The sequence below is a fragment of the Gekko japonicus genome, unplaced genomic scaffold, assembly GCF_001447785.1.
Source record: "Gekko japonicus isolate JY-2015 unplaced genomic scaffold, Gekko_japonicus_V1.1 scaffold3080, whole genome shotgun sequence".
Lineage (NCBI taxonomy): Eukaryota > Metazoa > Chordata > Lepidosauria > Squamata > Gekkonidae > Gekko > Gekko japonicus.
In genome coordinates this window covers 84,807-100,869 of record NW_015160319.1, presented here as the reverse complement: position 1 = coordinate 100,869, position 16,063 = coordinate 84,807, and the positions used below count along the sequence as shown (strand labels likewise).

The 16,063-nt window shown below is 50.9% G+C and overlaps 1 protein-coding gene across 1 annotated transcript in view; it reads left to right on the top strand.

Annotated features, from left to right (window-relative positions):
• Nucleotides 1-16,063, top strand: part of LOC107115266 (nectin-2-like) — a 76,239-nt gene that overhangs the window by 9,638 nt on the left and 50,538 nt on the right. Inside the window, exons 2-5 of the mRNA XM_015416935.1 lie at nucleotides 4,502-4,795; nucleotides 6,531-6,648; nucleotides 9,142-9,290; nucleotides 10,052-10,520. Coding sequence (XP_015272421.1) covers nucleotides 4,502-4,795; nucleotides 6,531-6,648; nucleotides 9,142-9,290; nucleotides 10,052-10,520 — 1,030 coding nt within the window. The remainder of the gene's footprint in view (nucleotides 1-4,501; nucleotides 4,796-6,530; nucleotides 6,649-9,141; nucleotides 9,291-10,051; nucleotides 10,521-16,063) is intronic.

Here is a 16,063-nt window from a genome sequence, read left to right as displayed (position 1 = left end):
AGGAATGCCCAGCCTGAAAAGGGGACGAGATAGATTCATGGAGGAGAGGTCTATCAATGGCTACGAGCCACGGTGGCTGAGGGGAACCTCCACATTCAGAGACACTAAGCCTCTGAATCCCAGAGCCAGGAGACAACCTTAGGGAAAGGTGTCGGCCTCTCTGCCCTGTTGTTGGCCCTCCAGAGGAACTGGCCGGCCACTGTGTGAGACAGGAGGCTGGACTAGACGGGCTATGGGTCGATCCAGCAGGGCTCTTCTTGTGTTCTTATCTTAAAATCTGTTCTTTTCTCCCAGCAACCTCATCTTTGCCAGAAGACCCCCTCCCTCTCTCACACACACTCAGAGACAGAGTCCAAACTGTCGGGAAACCTGAATGGCTTTCAAGTCAGGGAGGATAACATGGGGATAGCCTCACTTCATATGATCATGCTATCGATATTATTCATGATTTTGCTGCAGCGCTCCTTTGCCGGCGATCTCGGCTGCGTTTCTTAGCTCTGGAAGTGTTGCTATGGAGAAGTAGAACCCGTGGAGTGGGGTGGGGGAAATGAGGAAATATCAGGCTGTCTTCCAGGTACCGAAAAGATAAATCCTAGCTGTTAACTTTCCCATGCAGCACCTGAAGCTTGGAACCCGAGCTGTGTCGTGTAAACACAAATGGGGTGCACATTTTGACTGAGAGGGGGCTAGGCAGGATACATGGGCCAAGGGCCATTTGCAACCCCAAACATACCCCCTCTCCCAGCATGAATGGCAACAGAGGCCTGTTTTGCCGTTCAGCTCCAAGGAACAGCAAAAGGCACCCAAAGCCTCCCCCTCCACCTGCAGGTGACTAGCGATAGATATTCCATGGTGAGTCCTTTTAGGCATCTCAATCCTATTTGCTAGAGGGACATTTTCTGCAGCCAGCGGGATCGTGGGGTGGAGCTTCTTGTGGACTGAAGCATTCCAGGCCTCTGGGGAAGAAGGGTGTACACTGCATGCTTTTTTGGGCACAAAGCTTTTGTTTCTTTCCTGCCGTTCCTACATGGAGCTTTGGGCAAGTGTGTGACTCTCCCTGCTTTCATTGGGGGAGTGCATTTTGCCCCCCCCCCAAAAAAAAGTGGTAGGGCCCAGAAAAAAGTTTTAACTCTTGATCTCGATTTCGTATGCAGGTATGCCAGAGATGAACTTCTGCATGGACTCTCTGGTCTTCATACTTTTTTTTTGGGGGGTGGGGGTTGATGGAATGGCTTGGGCCCCCACCTTGACAGAGCAGCTAAGGTGCATGGAAAGGGAGAACGTCCTTTGCTGCCGGGTGCTGTGCTGGGTGTAGAGATGTAAGATTTTCGGAAATTTTGAAGCTTGGGAAAAAACGCGTCTTTTTCCCAGTTTTTCTCAGGGGGAAACGGAAATTTTCGGAAAAATTGAAAAAAAGGCTAATTAGCACTTCTTTTTTCTTTTCTAGATTGAAAGTCATTCTGTTATTTTAGGAACATAAAATATGACTATGGACATTTTTACTTGTCATGAAATTATCACAACTAGCGTATTAGCAATATAGTGTATCCAAACCATTATTACAAACAGAATACCCACCCGCATGCAAAAACAAAACTGAAACCTTTTTCTTTTCTTGTGACAATAGCACCTCCTAAAGGAAGAAATGCATCTTGTTCTTGCATTGGAGAGTTCAGATTGTAACCTAGGACTTGCTTGTCCTCAGTGCACAGAAATTAGATCAATAAAATATTTTATTCATCATGTTAAAATAAAATGTTCCATAATTAATTTTTTCCCTTTTCTTTTTTCAATTTTTCCAATTTTTTGGAAAAAAACAAAAAAGGCTTCAGGAAAAAAACGTGTTTTTTTCTGAATTTTTCTGTTTTTTTTCCGGGCCTTCACATTTCTAGTTGGGTGCCAGATGGGCCGTTCCAGGGAGGCTGGATTTGGGACCCTAGGCCTCCAGTTTCTCACTTGAAAGCCCTTCAGTGGTTTCCAGTTCTCAGTAGCAGCAAGCAAAGAGCAAGAGTCCGGGAGCACCTTAAAGACTAACACAATTTGTGGCAAGGGAGGAGCTTTCGGGAGACACTGCTCACTTCTTCAGATGAAGCGAAGTGAAGAAGTGAGCAGTGACTCCCAAAAGCTCCTCCCCTGCCACAAATTCTGTTAGTCTGCAAGGTGCTCCCATAGTCTTGCTCTTTTCTACTGCTGCAGACAGACTAACTCGTCCACCCGTCTTGAAGAAGTCAGCAGTGACTCACAAAAGCTCATCCCCTGCCACAAATTGCGTTAGTCTTTAAAGCAGGGGTGTCAAACATGCAGCCCGGGGGCTGGATGAGGCCCTCGGAGGGCTTCCATCAGGCCCGCAGTGAAACTGGCCATCTCCTGCTTCCAGTTCCGCTGCTGCTGCATCGTCACTTGCTTCGCCAGACTCTCTCAATCACTCAGCCATTTCATGTCTTAACCTGAGCCCTAGACTCAGAACTCTTGAGCGTGAGATTTCTATGGTGAATGTCAATAAATCAAAAGTAGGTTTGCAGCTTACAGAGCTAATGTTTTAAGCATGTTTTTATTTGAAGGGGGAAAAAACCTTTGTGTTTGTGTCCTTTATAAAGTTTATATCACCGCTGCCTGGCATTACATTTTATGACACACGTGGCCAGTGATCCCTCTGAGTTAGTGTGAGTTAGCGCACAGTTTTTTAGCTTCCAGCTCACACCGTTTTGTCTTCGCTCCGGAAGGAGGGCTCCAGAGCAGACTAATTTGTGCAGCAGCCAAGTTACTCACTCACAACTTTAATGCCAGTAGGTCACAAAGTAAAATTTTTGCTCACAAGGCTCCACAGTTTAGAGGGAGCGTTGCACACGGCCCGGCCCAACAAGGTCTCATTTATGTCAGATCTGGCCCTCGTAACAAATGAGTTACACACCCCTGCTTTAAAGCGTTCTTGGGCTCTTGCTCTTTTCTCCTGCTACAGATAGTCTAACACGGCTACCCCATCTTGAAGAAGTGAGCAGGGACTCACGAAAGCTCCTCCCCTGCCACATATTTTGTTAGCCTTTAAGGTGCTCCTGGACCTCTCATTCTTTTCTACTGCTACAGACAGACTACCATGGCTGCTCATCTTGATCTATCGCCAGGGCTCTTTTTGTAGAAAAAGCCCAGCAGGAACTCATTAGCATAATAGGCCATACCCAACAGCAGAAACCCATTAGCATATTAGGCCACACCCCTGACAGCACAGCTCATTAGCATATTAGGCCACACCCCACATGTTACCAGAAGTGTGGTCATCCAGCCACACCCCCCTTTTGCTTCTTATTCGGTTTACCTTGTTTGTTGTCAAAACCCAGGGCTTTTTTTTTGTAGCAGGAACTCCTTTGCATGTTAGGCCACACACCCCTAATGTAGCCAATCCTAATGAGTGTCTGATATTATGTGTGGCCTATTATGCTAATGAGTTCTTGCTGGGCGTGGCCAACTCAGGAGCCAGCCGGAACTCCGTTCCTGTGCGTTCCTGCCCCAAAATAGCCCTGTCTATCGCCAGTTCTCAGTATTACCTTGACTAGGAGATATTGCAGGCCCTATTTTGGCTGTGGAAACTGATATCATATAAGGATCTGCTTGTATGACCAGCATAAAGAGGGGAGAACGATATTTGGGGAGTATATCTTTAAACCTGGGGGAGGGACAAACGCTTGTGTAATATTTGCCCCAGTTGTGGGCCTTGTTGCGATTTGATTGGAGTCCAGTAGCACCTCCGAGCTGGGGTCCTCGGTCTCTTTGAGTCTGTGAGCACCTTTGGAATTCTGACCACAGTGTGGTTGTTGCAGCAAAACGGCTGTGGCGGGCGGCGGACCCAGCCCCCAATCAGCTGTGGTGACAACTATGGCCAAAACAACATTTTTAAAAAATTGCCCAGCCAATCAGAAGCCTTGCTGGGCAAAAGCCTCACCCAGCCCCACCCAATTTCTAAAAACACTCGGTAAAGAAGAAGAAGAAAATATTGGGTTTATACCCCGCCCTTCACTACCCAAAGGGGTCTCAGAGTGGCTTACAATCTCCTTCCCCTCCCCATAACAGACACCCTTTGAGGTAGGTGGGGCCGTGAGAGCTCTTTTTGAGGACTGCTCCTGAGAGAACTTGTGACTGACCCAAGGTCACACCAGTAGCTGCATGTGAAGGAGTGGGGAATCAAACCCGGTTCTCCCAGATTAAAGTTTGTGCTTCTAACCACTACACCAAATTGTTCCACAAGTAGCAACCAGGAAAGGTGTCCATGAATGCCACAGTACCCATGGGGACACCTGCCTTAGAGAACAACCAAATTTTCAGGGCACAGTAGTTCAAAGGCTCATTCCCCAAAAATCCCGATCTTGAAAGCGTTACCGGACTTGAATCTAGCTGTTCTACTGTATACCAACGTGGCTGTCCTCTGAAACCATCTTGTTGAAACGTGGCTATCTTCTGCAGCATACCCAATGTGTCACTCAGTCCCCCTTTTTCTCCCTCTGTCTAGCCAAGCCCAAAAACTTTGCAGAGGCCCTGGAGGTGAAGACCGGGAACATAGAGGTGCCTGTGGCCACCTGCACCTCGTCCAACGGGAAGCCAGCCGCTCAGGTCACATGGCAGTCGGGGCTGAATGGCAACTTCACCACTTCGGAGGTGACCAACACGAACGGCACGGTGACCGTCACCAGCCACTACATGATGGTGCCCACCAAGGAGGCCAACAATCAGCGTATCTTCTGCCACGTCGAGCAAAAGACCCTGGCGCAGCCGGAGGCACTCCCGGTCACGCTGACCATATTATGTGAGTGGCTTCGGGGACTGGGGACGGTTGGGGAAAAGGGGAAGAAGAAAATGTTTGGGGCCTCCCCTGTCTTCTAACTGGTAGGCTTGATTTGCTGAAAATTTGGGGCAAAAGGGGAAGAAGAAAATGTTTGCCCCCCCTCGTCGTCTAACTGGATGGCTTGATTTGCTGAAAATTCGGGGGGTGATGAATGTAAACAAAGCCAGTCTCTGTGTTGAAGAGTTGACGACCTAATTATTTCCCCCCTCTCTCTCGTGTATACAATTTTATTTATTTTCTATAACAACACAAAATAACATACTAACCTACACAAAACACACGACCTAATGATAACGGTCAGGAATGATCGGGGAGAGGGGAGTGGTCCTTTTAAATAATTTATTTAGTTATCTGCATTAAAGGGCAGCAGTAAATCACTGGGAATTCGTCTCCCAATAAAGAGCGAAATCAAATTGTCGTATGATGCCAAAAAAAGGAAGACCGTCCTAAGTTAATTGTCGAGAACAGAAGATTCTCCATTTTCATCATCACAAAATTTCCGAATTTTTCTGGAGAGTTGGTCTTCAAAATGATTTTTAAAAATCTACGAAAGGGTATTCATTCCCTCGTTGTCCTGGGCTTCCCCGATCTTGTCAGATCTCCAGCGTAAAACCTGGTTGGCCCCGATTAATGCTTGGATGCGCGACCACCAAGGAAGTCCAGGGTCTCTGTACAGAGAGAGGCCATGGGAAACCATCTCTGAATGTTTCCTGCCTTGAAAACTCTACGGGGTTGGCATAAGTTTGCTGCGACTTTACTCGCCCCCCCCCAAAAAAAAATGGTACCCACCATGACCTTTGGGCAGTGGGTGATGGATACAGGAGACCTTTGCATTTTCACTTAATCTATGGTCCAACCGCATGGTGTAGTCACCATCCTGTTTGTATTCCCACTGCACCGTTGTTGGAATCATGACATAATTACATTTTGCGGGGAATTTGGTGGTTTCGCTAATGGCCGCAGCAGACGCCCCCGCTCCCGTGTATTGGTGGATTCCACCATTCCAGCTGATCTTGGGAACAGATCCTTGCCATCGATGAGGGTTTACTGCCGGGGTCCCCCACTCTTTTAAGCGTTTGGGCACCTTTGGAATTCTGACACGGGGGGGTGAGCGTATCCACAAAATGGCTCCCATGGGAGGCGGAGCCAAGCGCACAGAGGAAACCCAAATGTGGGGGTGAAGAGGGGTAATTTAAATCATACACAGGGCACATGGGAATAAAAAAAGCAGTGTGATAGTATCTGCCACCGTGAAAGAACATTCTTTTAATCTGTTTAGCCAGCATTATTTTAATCTGCATAGCCAATTGGATCTTCAGTGGCCAATTGGAAGCCCTGCTGTGTAAGAGCCCCACCTGGCCCCACCCACGTTCTAAAAACACCTGCTGGGTACTAAGAAAGGTGTATCCTCAAGGGGGTTGGCATAAGTTGGCACCGTAGTGCCCACAGGAACCCTGTTGGGGACCCCGGTCTGCTGTAACATAAAGCATGGTTTGGTGAGAAACGCTCCCTCCACGACCTCGAGTTTCGCCTTTGGCCATCGTATAACGAAGCAAGGGAATACTCAGAGGTGTCAAAATATGATCTGGCTGCAGTTAGGGTTTTGCAGCAGGACAGAAGGGAGGGGGTGACAGACGTGACTGCTGGTGACTCCCCCCGGCTGACCACCGAGCATTTCTCTCGGCTTTCCTCGCAGACCCCCCCGAAGTCACCATTCAAGGCTACGACAACAACTGGTATCTGAGCCGCGAGGAGGCCATGCTGACCTGTAGCGCCACGGGGAACCCGCCGCCCACCAACATCAGCTGGGCCACGTGAGTCTGAACCCCATTTCTTTCTGCTTAAAACACACACACACTGTTCTATTCAGATCTGTTTGCCTAGGGATGGCCAGCAAAGGTGTAAATCGTCCATTGAACTCTTCCATGGAAATGGTGTTGGGGTGATGGCTTGCTATGGGCTCTCTCTCCTGGGCGAAGAGGGAGACTGTGCACAGGGAGAGCTTCTCCCTGGATAGGACCTCTCTGGAATTCTAAATGCGCCGAAACAGCCTGAATTCGTTAGAATTTGTAGATTCGTTTAGAAAATGAATTGGTCACCTCTCGTCCCTACGGACCTCAAGGGTGGCTTACAGTGTAGATAAACGACATAAAATGTAGAATATGGACAATCCAGTTTACAATCTCAATTTAGGTCTGCTAATAAATTAATCAAATGCGGTCCTCAATGAAACCGTCTTCAGCTGCCTCCCAAAGACACACACACTGTTCTATTCAGATCTGTTTGCCTAGGGATGGCCAGCAAAGATGTCAATCGTCCATTGAACTCTTCCATGGAAATGGTGTTGGGGTGATGGCTTGCTATGTGCTCTCTCTCCTGGGTGAAGAGGGAGACTGTGCACAGGGAGAGCTTCTCCCTGGATATGACCTCTCTGGAATTCTAAATGCACCGAAATAGCTTGAATTTGTTAGAATTTGTAGATTCGTTTAGAAAACGAATTGGTCACCTCTCGACAATCTCAATTTAGGACTGCTAATAAATTAATCAAATGCGGTCCTCAATGAAACCGTCTTCAGCTGCCTCCCAAAGATCCAGGGTGAGGGGGGCAGGTGCTCCGTAATCATGGGGCTGCCACCGAAAAGGCCCTGTTCTGGGGTGCCTGCCAAACGAGCTTCTTTGATTCATGGGACAGTCCAAAGGGCCCCTCTCTGTGATCTTAATTCCTGGGCAGGAACGTACAGGAGAAGAGAGTCCTTCGGATACCCCGGTTTCAAGCCATGAAGGGTTTTAAAGGTCAAGAGCCAGTAGTGGTTAGGAGCCCATACTCTAATCTGGGAGAATCGGGTTTGCTTCCCCACTCCTCCACACGCAGCCAGCTGGGTGACCGTGGGCAAACCACAGTTCTCTCAGAGCTGTGCTCCCAAGAGCAGTCCTCTTGCCACCACACCATAAGGATCTTCACAATGGCAGCCATTTTGTTGCTGGCTCCGCCTCCTGCGGCAGCCATTTTGTGGCTGTGCTGTATCAGAATTCTGAAAGCTCCCAGGGGCTTGAAAAGGTTGGGGATCCCCGTTGCAAGCAGCTTTTGAGTCACAATGGTGGGGAGAAAAGCGAGATATAAATGAAGACCAACACAGTACAGAATGAGAACTCCCTCTGTGCCTTTTCCATTTAATTTTCATAAGGAGCACTCTCTAACCTTTCTTCCCACCCCACGTGACGATGAAATTTAGTACTGTGAAAATGATAGATTTAATGCTTAAAAGCTACCGTGATGTAGTGGTTAGAGTGCTGGACTTTGACCTGGGCGATACGGTTTCGAATCCCCATTTCCGCTGCAACAGCTCGACGGGTGAACTTGGCTCAGTCTTTCACGGCCTAACGTGCCTCACAGGGTGGTGGTTAGGATAAAATGGGAGGAGGGTAATATCGTAACCTGATTTGAGTCTCCACTGGGGAGAAAAACAGAGTATAAAATGCAAAAAGGTTGCAGTGGTCGAGGTTGGTAGAAGAGAGCAGCTTAGCTTGGCCTAACACAGAGGTGTCAAACTCATTTGTTACGAGGGCCGGATCTGACATAATTGTCACTTCGTTGGACCGGGACATGTGTGCCATAAAATATAATGCCAGGTACCAGAGATAGAAACTGTATAAAGGACAGCAGCGGGTAAGCTCTGAGTTGGTGCAAGGCCCCCTGGGCTGGGAGGGGGGCGCAGAGGAGAACCCACATGGGCGGACTGGAGAGGCAGCAGTGCAGTGCTGGGCCGATGTTCCCACGATGCTCGACTGCTGCGGACGAAGTTGTTCTGCTGTGCTGAAACCACAATGGAGTGGCTCCCCCCACTCTCCCCCCAGCACCTCCTCCCTTGTATCAGTTGCTCGCGGACTGCATAAGCGCCCTGGACGGGCCAGTTCTGGCCCCCGGGCCTTATGTTTGACACCCCTGGCCTAACAAATCCAGCATAATGAGTTTAATTTATTTATTTATTTGGATTTATATCCCGCCCTCCCCGAAGGCTCAGGGCGGCTAACAGAGGCATAACGCCAAGTAATAACAATAAAACAATGAAATAGTGACTAAAAATACAGAATAAACTATTAAATAGTTAAACAGAATTCATCAAAACATTTTCGGTGCTCCCCTACTCACTTCCGAATTTTAAGTCAAGTGAGGCATTCCCTCCTAAAATGCAAGATACACATCACATCGAATAGACTTTTTTCAGGGGGAATTGACGGGTGTGGACCCCTAGGCTCTATTTGTTGGCGTAAACTTTTGTCTTTTTCTCATTCTCTCGCTCCGCCAGGTCTAGCGGTCCCCTTCCAAGGAACGTGGCCGTCCAGGGGGAGAAGCTCGTGGTACAAAACGTGGACGCCTCCGTGAACACCACTTTTATCTGTCACGCCATCAACAAGGTCGGGAGAGCCTCAACCGAACAATTAATCTTCGTACGAGGTGAGAATGGTATGGGGTGGTGGCTATAATAATAAAGTCCTGTGTGTAAAGGAGTGCATCTGGGTGCTAGGAAACAGGAGTCTGGAGGGGAGAGTGCTTTATGAAAAATGGTGTCGGCCCCCCCTCCTGCCCCCCCCAATACACAAAGCACAAAAAAACTGCAGTTAAAATGCGTGAGGTGGGGGCGGAGAGCCGAAGGCCCTTGTGCAGTGTCTGTTGTTGGACTGTAGCAAGCCAGGTGCTAAATTTCGGAATGCACCACCAGCAACTCTGCATCAGATGTTCGTTTTGAGCATATGAGGTGTGTGTTCCGGCGGAAGTAATCTCAGCTCCCCTTTCCCCTTCAGTCTGCAAACGGCTGCAAACGTGCGTCTTTACATCATGGTGGCGGTGTTTAGAATGTACCAGAAGGCAAGTGCCTTGTGAGACGGGAGGTCAAAAGCAGGTCATGCAGTCTGATTGGCCTGTTGCATCAGGCGCACGTATGGTATTGGATGTGCCGGTAGCTGGGTGCATTGTGGGTAGGGACGCAAGGAGCGGTCCGGGCCACGCCACGTTTTGGGCAGGCCTGCATCCGAGAGGCTAGGGGACGCGTTGGGCTCCAGCCGGCTAGTGATGGGTCTCCACCACCCCTTCTCCCCACCCCGCCATTTGCCCTTTCCCCCCCCCCCCCTGCCGCTCTGCCCCTTTCCCGGCGCTGGCGCTGCTTACCGATGCCCTTCCCTCTGAGTGACCTTCCTCGTCTTGCTTTCTTTACTCAGACCAGCCGGCGGAGAGGCAGAGCGGCAGCGCCGGAGCCGTGGCAGGGGCCGTCGTAGGGGGAATCCTGGCCCTGACCCTCCTGGGGGCCCTGGTGGTCGTCTTCGTGCTGCGCCGGCGCCGCCTCCGGGACACCAAGGGCTCCTATGACCCCAAGACCCGGGTCTTCGGGAACGGGACCGCCCCGCCTCCGGTCCGCAGCTTTGCCGAACTCGACCGGCCTCTCAAAGCTGCTCCGGGACGGGGGAGGGAGGAGGAAGAAGAAGAGGAGGAGGAGGAGGAGGAAGAAGAGATGCGCAAAGATCGTCGCTTGCCCTACGGCTACCCTTCCCGCCGCCTGGACAACGAAGAGGAGCAGTTCGACCAGCTGGGGCCGATGTTGCGGCTGGGCTCCTCGCCCCGCGGTTACGAATACGACGACATGGAGTCCCAGCACGACGGCTCCATCATATCCAAGACTGCTGTCTATGTGTGAAGTCCGACCATAGCGAACCGCCTCTGCAGGGAGAGAGAGGGAACTTTGGTCCTTCCAAAGAAGTTCTCAGACTTTTCTCCCCCACTCCCTGTTTTTCTTTAATTTATGGACCCTTTTGTGGCTGGACTCCATTTGGGAGGGAAAGACCTTCCTTCTAGCAAGGCGAGGCAGCTATAAGAGACTCCCTTTTGAACTGGTGGGGCAGGCAGGGGGAGACCTGCGGAGTCGGGATTGCCGGAAGGTTAAAAAGAAAAGAACAGAGCCGGGGACTCTCGTTTCCTGGAGGATCTCTTCTTCAGTCGCGTGCTCCTGCTGCTGCCTTAACCGGATTTTAATTTTTGTTTTTAACGCTAGAGGAGACGCAAAGCGGGTTGTGTTTTAAAAATCTGAGATGGGCTCGGGGGCAGATCCGGACGAGGGGCGAAAGCTTCTGTGGGTCCTGTATGCAGAGGCAGGAGTGGCCTACCTCGGGAGTGGGGTTTTCCCAAGGGAGTCCTTCTAGTTTTGGTGCTCTTAATCCGGAAGCAGGGGGACAGGTGCTGAACCCCCCTACCCAGCCCGGCGCTGGGGGGGGAAACTGACCAGGCCCCTGTTAAAACACTGCCCGTCCATCCCTGCTCATGTGACCGTGTCAACAAGGCCCGCCTCTTTGAGTCGCACGCTTTTCACCTAGCCTTCCTCGCAGGGTTTTCGTGTAGATCGAATGGAGAAGAGGAGAAGGATGTTAAGTCGCTTTGGGTCCCCATCGGGGAGAATGGCGGTGTGTGTGTCTGTGTATGTTTGTAAATGAAGTAAATAACAAAGGTATAAAGTCTCCCCTGAATTGTCTGCCATTTTTGGTGTGGGGCAGGGCGTTACTCTGTCATGGGGAGGAGGACGAGTCCCTCCGTCACATTCTTCCTCCCTCATGCACTCCCCCATGCGGTGCCTTATTGGGCCCGGCAGTTCTTATCTTTCTGGCTCCCCCATTGCCTGTAAATATCCCAGCCTTTTAAAAAAAGGGCACAGAGTTATTTTCGTACTTTCTTTTTTCCCCACCCCACCCCCCCTTGTCCCGCGTGGGCCGTCTGTCCCTGCTTCTGTGTTGTAATTAAAAGCTGTCTTGAAAACGTGGTTCTCATCTGCCTCTCTCGGATTCACCTGGCGAGCGGGGATCTGGGGGCGGGAGGAAGCAGGTAGCGCCGAGGGAGAAGGCCGCGTTACCGCGGGGACATCAAATCCCTCGTTTCTTGACGTCTGCGCTTCTGCAGGCCGGCTGCGGCATGAATATTTCAGACTTCCTTTCTCGGTACAGAATTAATTGGCGACGCGGTGTTCTGGATGCTCCGGTTGAGAGAATCCAACTTAATGTGCACAGCAAAGACACTCAGGTTTAGGATAGGGTCACCCAGGGGCGTAGCCAGAAAAATTTGGGTGGTGGGGCACTGGGAAACCAGGGGGGGAGGGGAGTGTGGAATAGATAGATCCTGTTGGCAGGCAGGTGAAGAAGAGAAGGGTCTTTCCTAACCTGCCAGCATGACTCCCACAGTGGGAGTTGTGGGGCCTGGGCCACGAGTGAGGGGGCACTGCCCCTAAATGCCCCACTGTGGCTATGGGCCTGGGGTCAGCAGCTCCGAATTCAGAAATACCTCGAAATTTTGGAGGGTAGAGCCTGAGGAGGGTGGGGAGGGGAGGGACTTCAACGGGATATAATGCCAGAGAGTCCAACCTTCCAAAGCAGCCATTTTCTCCAGGTAAACTGATCTCTATTGCCTGGAGATCAGTTGTAATAGCGGGAGATCTCCAGCTACCACCTGGAGGTCGACAACCCCAGATATAATAATCATAGAGTTCACCTTCCAGAGGAGCCATTCTGTCCAGGTCAACTGATCTCGTATCGCCTGGCGACGAGGTGTAATAGCGGGAGATCTCCAGCTAGCCCCTGTTGGTTGAGAGCCCCAGGTACAATGCCCTAGAAGTCCGCCTTCCAAAGTCCAGCTACCACCTGGAGGTCGACAACCCCAGATATAATAATCATAGAGTTCACCTTCCAGAGGAGCCATTTTGTCCAGGTCAACTGATCTCGTATCACCTGGCGACGAGGTGTAATAGCGGGAGATCTCCAGCTAGCCCCTGTTGGTTGAGAGCCCCAGGTACAATGCCCTAGAAGTCCGCCTTCCAAAGTCCAGCTACCACCTGGAGGTCGACAACCCCAGATATAATAATCATCGAGTTCACCTTCCAGAGGAGCCATTCTGTCCAGGTCAACTGATCTCGTATCACCTGGCGACGAGGTGTAATAGCGGGAGATCTCCAGCTAACCCCTGTCGGTTGAGAGCCCCAGGTACAATGCCCTAGAAGTCCGCCTTCCAAAGCAGACATTTTCTCCAGGGGAACTTGAACTTCTGTTGCCTGGAGGTCAGTTGTGACCCTAGGAGCTCTTCAGCCACCACCTGGAGGCTGGCAACCCTCGTGTAAGTGGGCCAAGTTTAAACTGGGCTGGACGGAGGAGCGTGGCCGTGGGTTGTATGGGGTTAGGCTAGCCCGGTCTTGTCAGATCTTAGAAGCTAAGCAGGTCAACCCTGATTAGTCCTTGGATGGGAGACCACTGAAGAAGTCCGGGGGTTGCCACGCAGAGGCAGGCCATGGCAAGCCCACCCCCGCTTGTCTCTTGCCTTGACCTAGATGGCCCAGGATAACTCCATCTCATCAGATTTTGGAAGCTAAGCGGGGTCAGCCCTGGTTAGTATTTGGGTGGGAGACCATTGAGAGGAAGTCCAGGGTCGCTACGCAGGGGCAGGCAGTGGCAAACCCACCTCTGAACATCTCTCGATTTGAAAACCCTATGGGGTCGCTGCAAGTCAGGTGCAACGTGACGGCACTCCATGCACACCCACAGGGCGCTGCAGATAATGGGGCAGGGAGCACTGGATCAAAACCATTTATTTCTGTTCTGAAGTACTGGGCTGAATTGGTCAGAAGAGACCTGGAGTTTTGACACCCGGCCGCGAAGTATCATTTCCCCCCTCGTGATCCAAAACTAAGACAAAGCTTAAAACATTCAGTGGTCAATCTAATAGTGGGGTTTTTTTGGGGGGGAGGCTTACTTTGGAGGGCACTCTTGATAGGTAGTACCCAGGCCCGTAGCTATGGCGGGGGGCCCTGGGCACACCCCCCAGCTTCCTCCCAAAGCCCCCCCAACTTTTGGGGAGAAGTGGGGAGGCCGTGCTAATTCGCGGCTTGGAGTGCAGGCGTTTCTCCCCCGCTTCTCCCCCCAAAGCATTTAAAGGGGGTACCTCGGGCCATTCACTCTGTGTAACCTACCTCGCAGGGTTGTTGTGAGGATAAAATGTAGGAGAGGGGAACGCTGTAAGTCGCTTCGGCTTCCCATTGGGAGAGAAAGGCAGGGTGTAAATAAATAAGAGAAACAGTTGATTACACACACACATGCCCTGGACCAAAGATAATTTTTCATTCAGTGAAGCACAAGAAGCGTTGTTTCCCCAAATCTCTCTCCTGTGCACATTAAGAGAGTCCTGTTCTCTAGTGTGAACCGATGCAGTAACCTAGAGCCGGTTCCCGTGGGTGCCATCTGCGAACGGGATCCGAACCCGCTGGGTCACTGACGAAGACATTTCCCATGGTCTGTTTGGCATGTCACGGGATCTCCCAACTGCCGCCGAGCATAATGGGACGCCGATCACTATCATGTCAACCTTGGAGGCTACTCCAGCGATTTCACTGGAGAAGATGCGCGGCGAAGGTTTGCAGCTCAGCCCTGGAGCATTGCGACCTCCGGTTTCTGAAACAGCTCCTCTTGTGGAGGCGTTTCGTGTGTTTTTTGGCAGTGGCTGGCTGCGGCTCAGAAACCGGTCTGAGCTGTCAGCAGTTGCACGTCTCCATGACCACCTTGCCTGCCCCAGGAGGAAGCTCGAGTTCCCTTTCAAGAACAGAAGGTGCGGCTTGGCGGTGGCGGTGAAAGGAGGGGGAACTGGCTTTTTGTTTTTTTTTGCCCTCCCACTCTCTGGTGCTGCTTGCTGTGCAGGTGTTCCTCTCAGCAGGTGCAGGCCGTGTGAGTCAACAGACTTTCCCTCTCCTTCGTTCCCAGGCTCGGGTGAATTCATGTTACACTGCTCCTGTATATGGAGGTTCTAATTTGCCTGTTCTGGCTGATAGCCACAGACTGCTGCTTTCCTGGTGTAGTGGTTAAGACTAGAGTGTCAGTTTAGTGTCTGAGAGGCCCAGGTTCAAATTCCCACTTGTGCCACGGAAGCTCGCTGGGTGACCTTGGGCCAGTCATGCTCTCTCAGCCTCACCTGCTGCACGGGGTCGTTGTGAGGATAAAGAGGAAGAAAGGAGAATGGTGTGAACTGCTTTGGGTTCTCCTTTGGGGTGAACGACGGGACACAAATGAATTAAATGATAACATATCATCTTTGTCTTGAGTTTAGCGGGCTGCCCTTTCCATATTCGGACGGGGAATTCTGTAAGGGAATATTCGGGCAGGGAATTCTGTAAGGGAATATTCGGGCAGGGAATTCTGTAAGGGAATATTCGGGCAGGGAATTCTATAAGGGAATATTCGGGCAGGGGATTCTGTAAGGGAATATTCGGGCAGGGGATTCTGTAAGGGAATATTCGGGCAGGGAATTCTGTAAGTGGACTTGAGAGAGGGAGCGCAGAGAGGAGCTTTTGCTGGGATGCGCTGCAGTTCCAGTTGCCAGGTTTAGGTTGGGAAATTACTGGAGATTCAGGGGTGGAGTCTGCAGAAGGTGGAATTCAGGAAGGGAGCTCAGCAGGGGCGTGATGCCAAAGAGTCCACCCTCCAAAGCTGCCATTTCCTCTAGGAACTGAGCATTGGAGTCTGGAGATCAGTTGTAATCAGGCCTGTAGCTATGGTGGGGCTTTTGGGGGCCCTGCCCCCTTTCTTAAAGTCACAGCCCCACTATAATTTCTCTTGTAAATGCTTTTTTTCAATAGTTATAAAACATTTTTTAAAGGTGTGTAGTCCTTTAAGCAGTGTGGGGTGCTGCCGTTGACTAATTCCCACACTGAGCAAGGGGGTTGGAGTAGGTGACCTCTAGGATACCTTCTAACTCTGCATGATGGCCCAGGATAACTCCATCTCATCAGATTTTGGAAGCTAAGCGGGGTCAGCCCTGGTTAGTATTTGGGTGGGAGACCATTGAGAGGAAGTCCAGGGTCGCTACGCAGGGGCAGGCAGTGGCAAACCCACCTCTGAACATCTCTCGATTTGAAAACCCTATGGGGTCGCTGCAAGTCAGGTGCAACGTGACGGCACTCCATGCACACCCACAGGGCGCTGCAGATAATGGGGCAGGGAGCCATTCTGTTCTGAAGTAATGGGTGGTGGTGGTGGTGGGGGAACGTGCCTTCGAGCTGAATTGGTCAGAAGAGACCTGGAGTTTTGGCACCCGGCCGCGAAAGCCAGTCGAGTCCAACTCTAGGGCAATGTTCCCTCTAAGCTGTGGAGTCTAGTGAGCAAAAATTCTACTTTGTGAGCTACTGGCATTAAAGTTGTGAGCAAGCGATTAGGCTA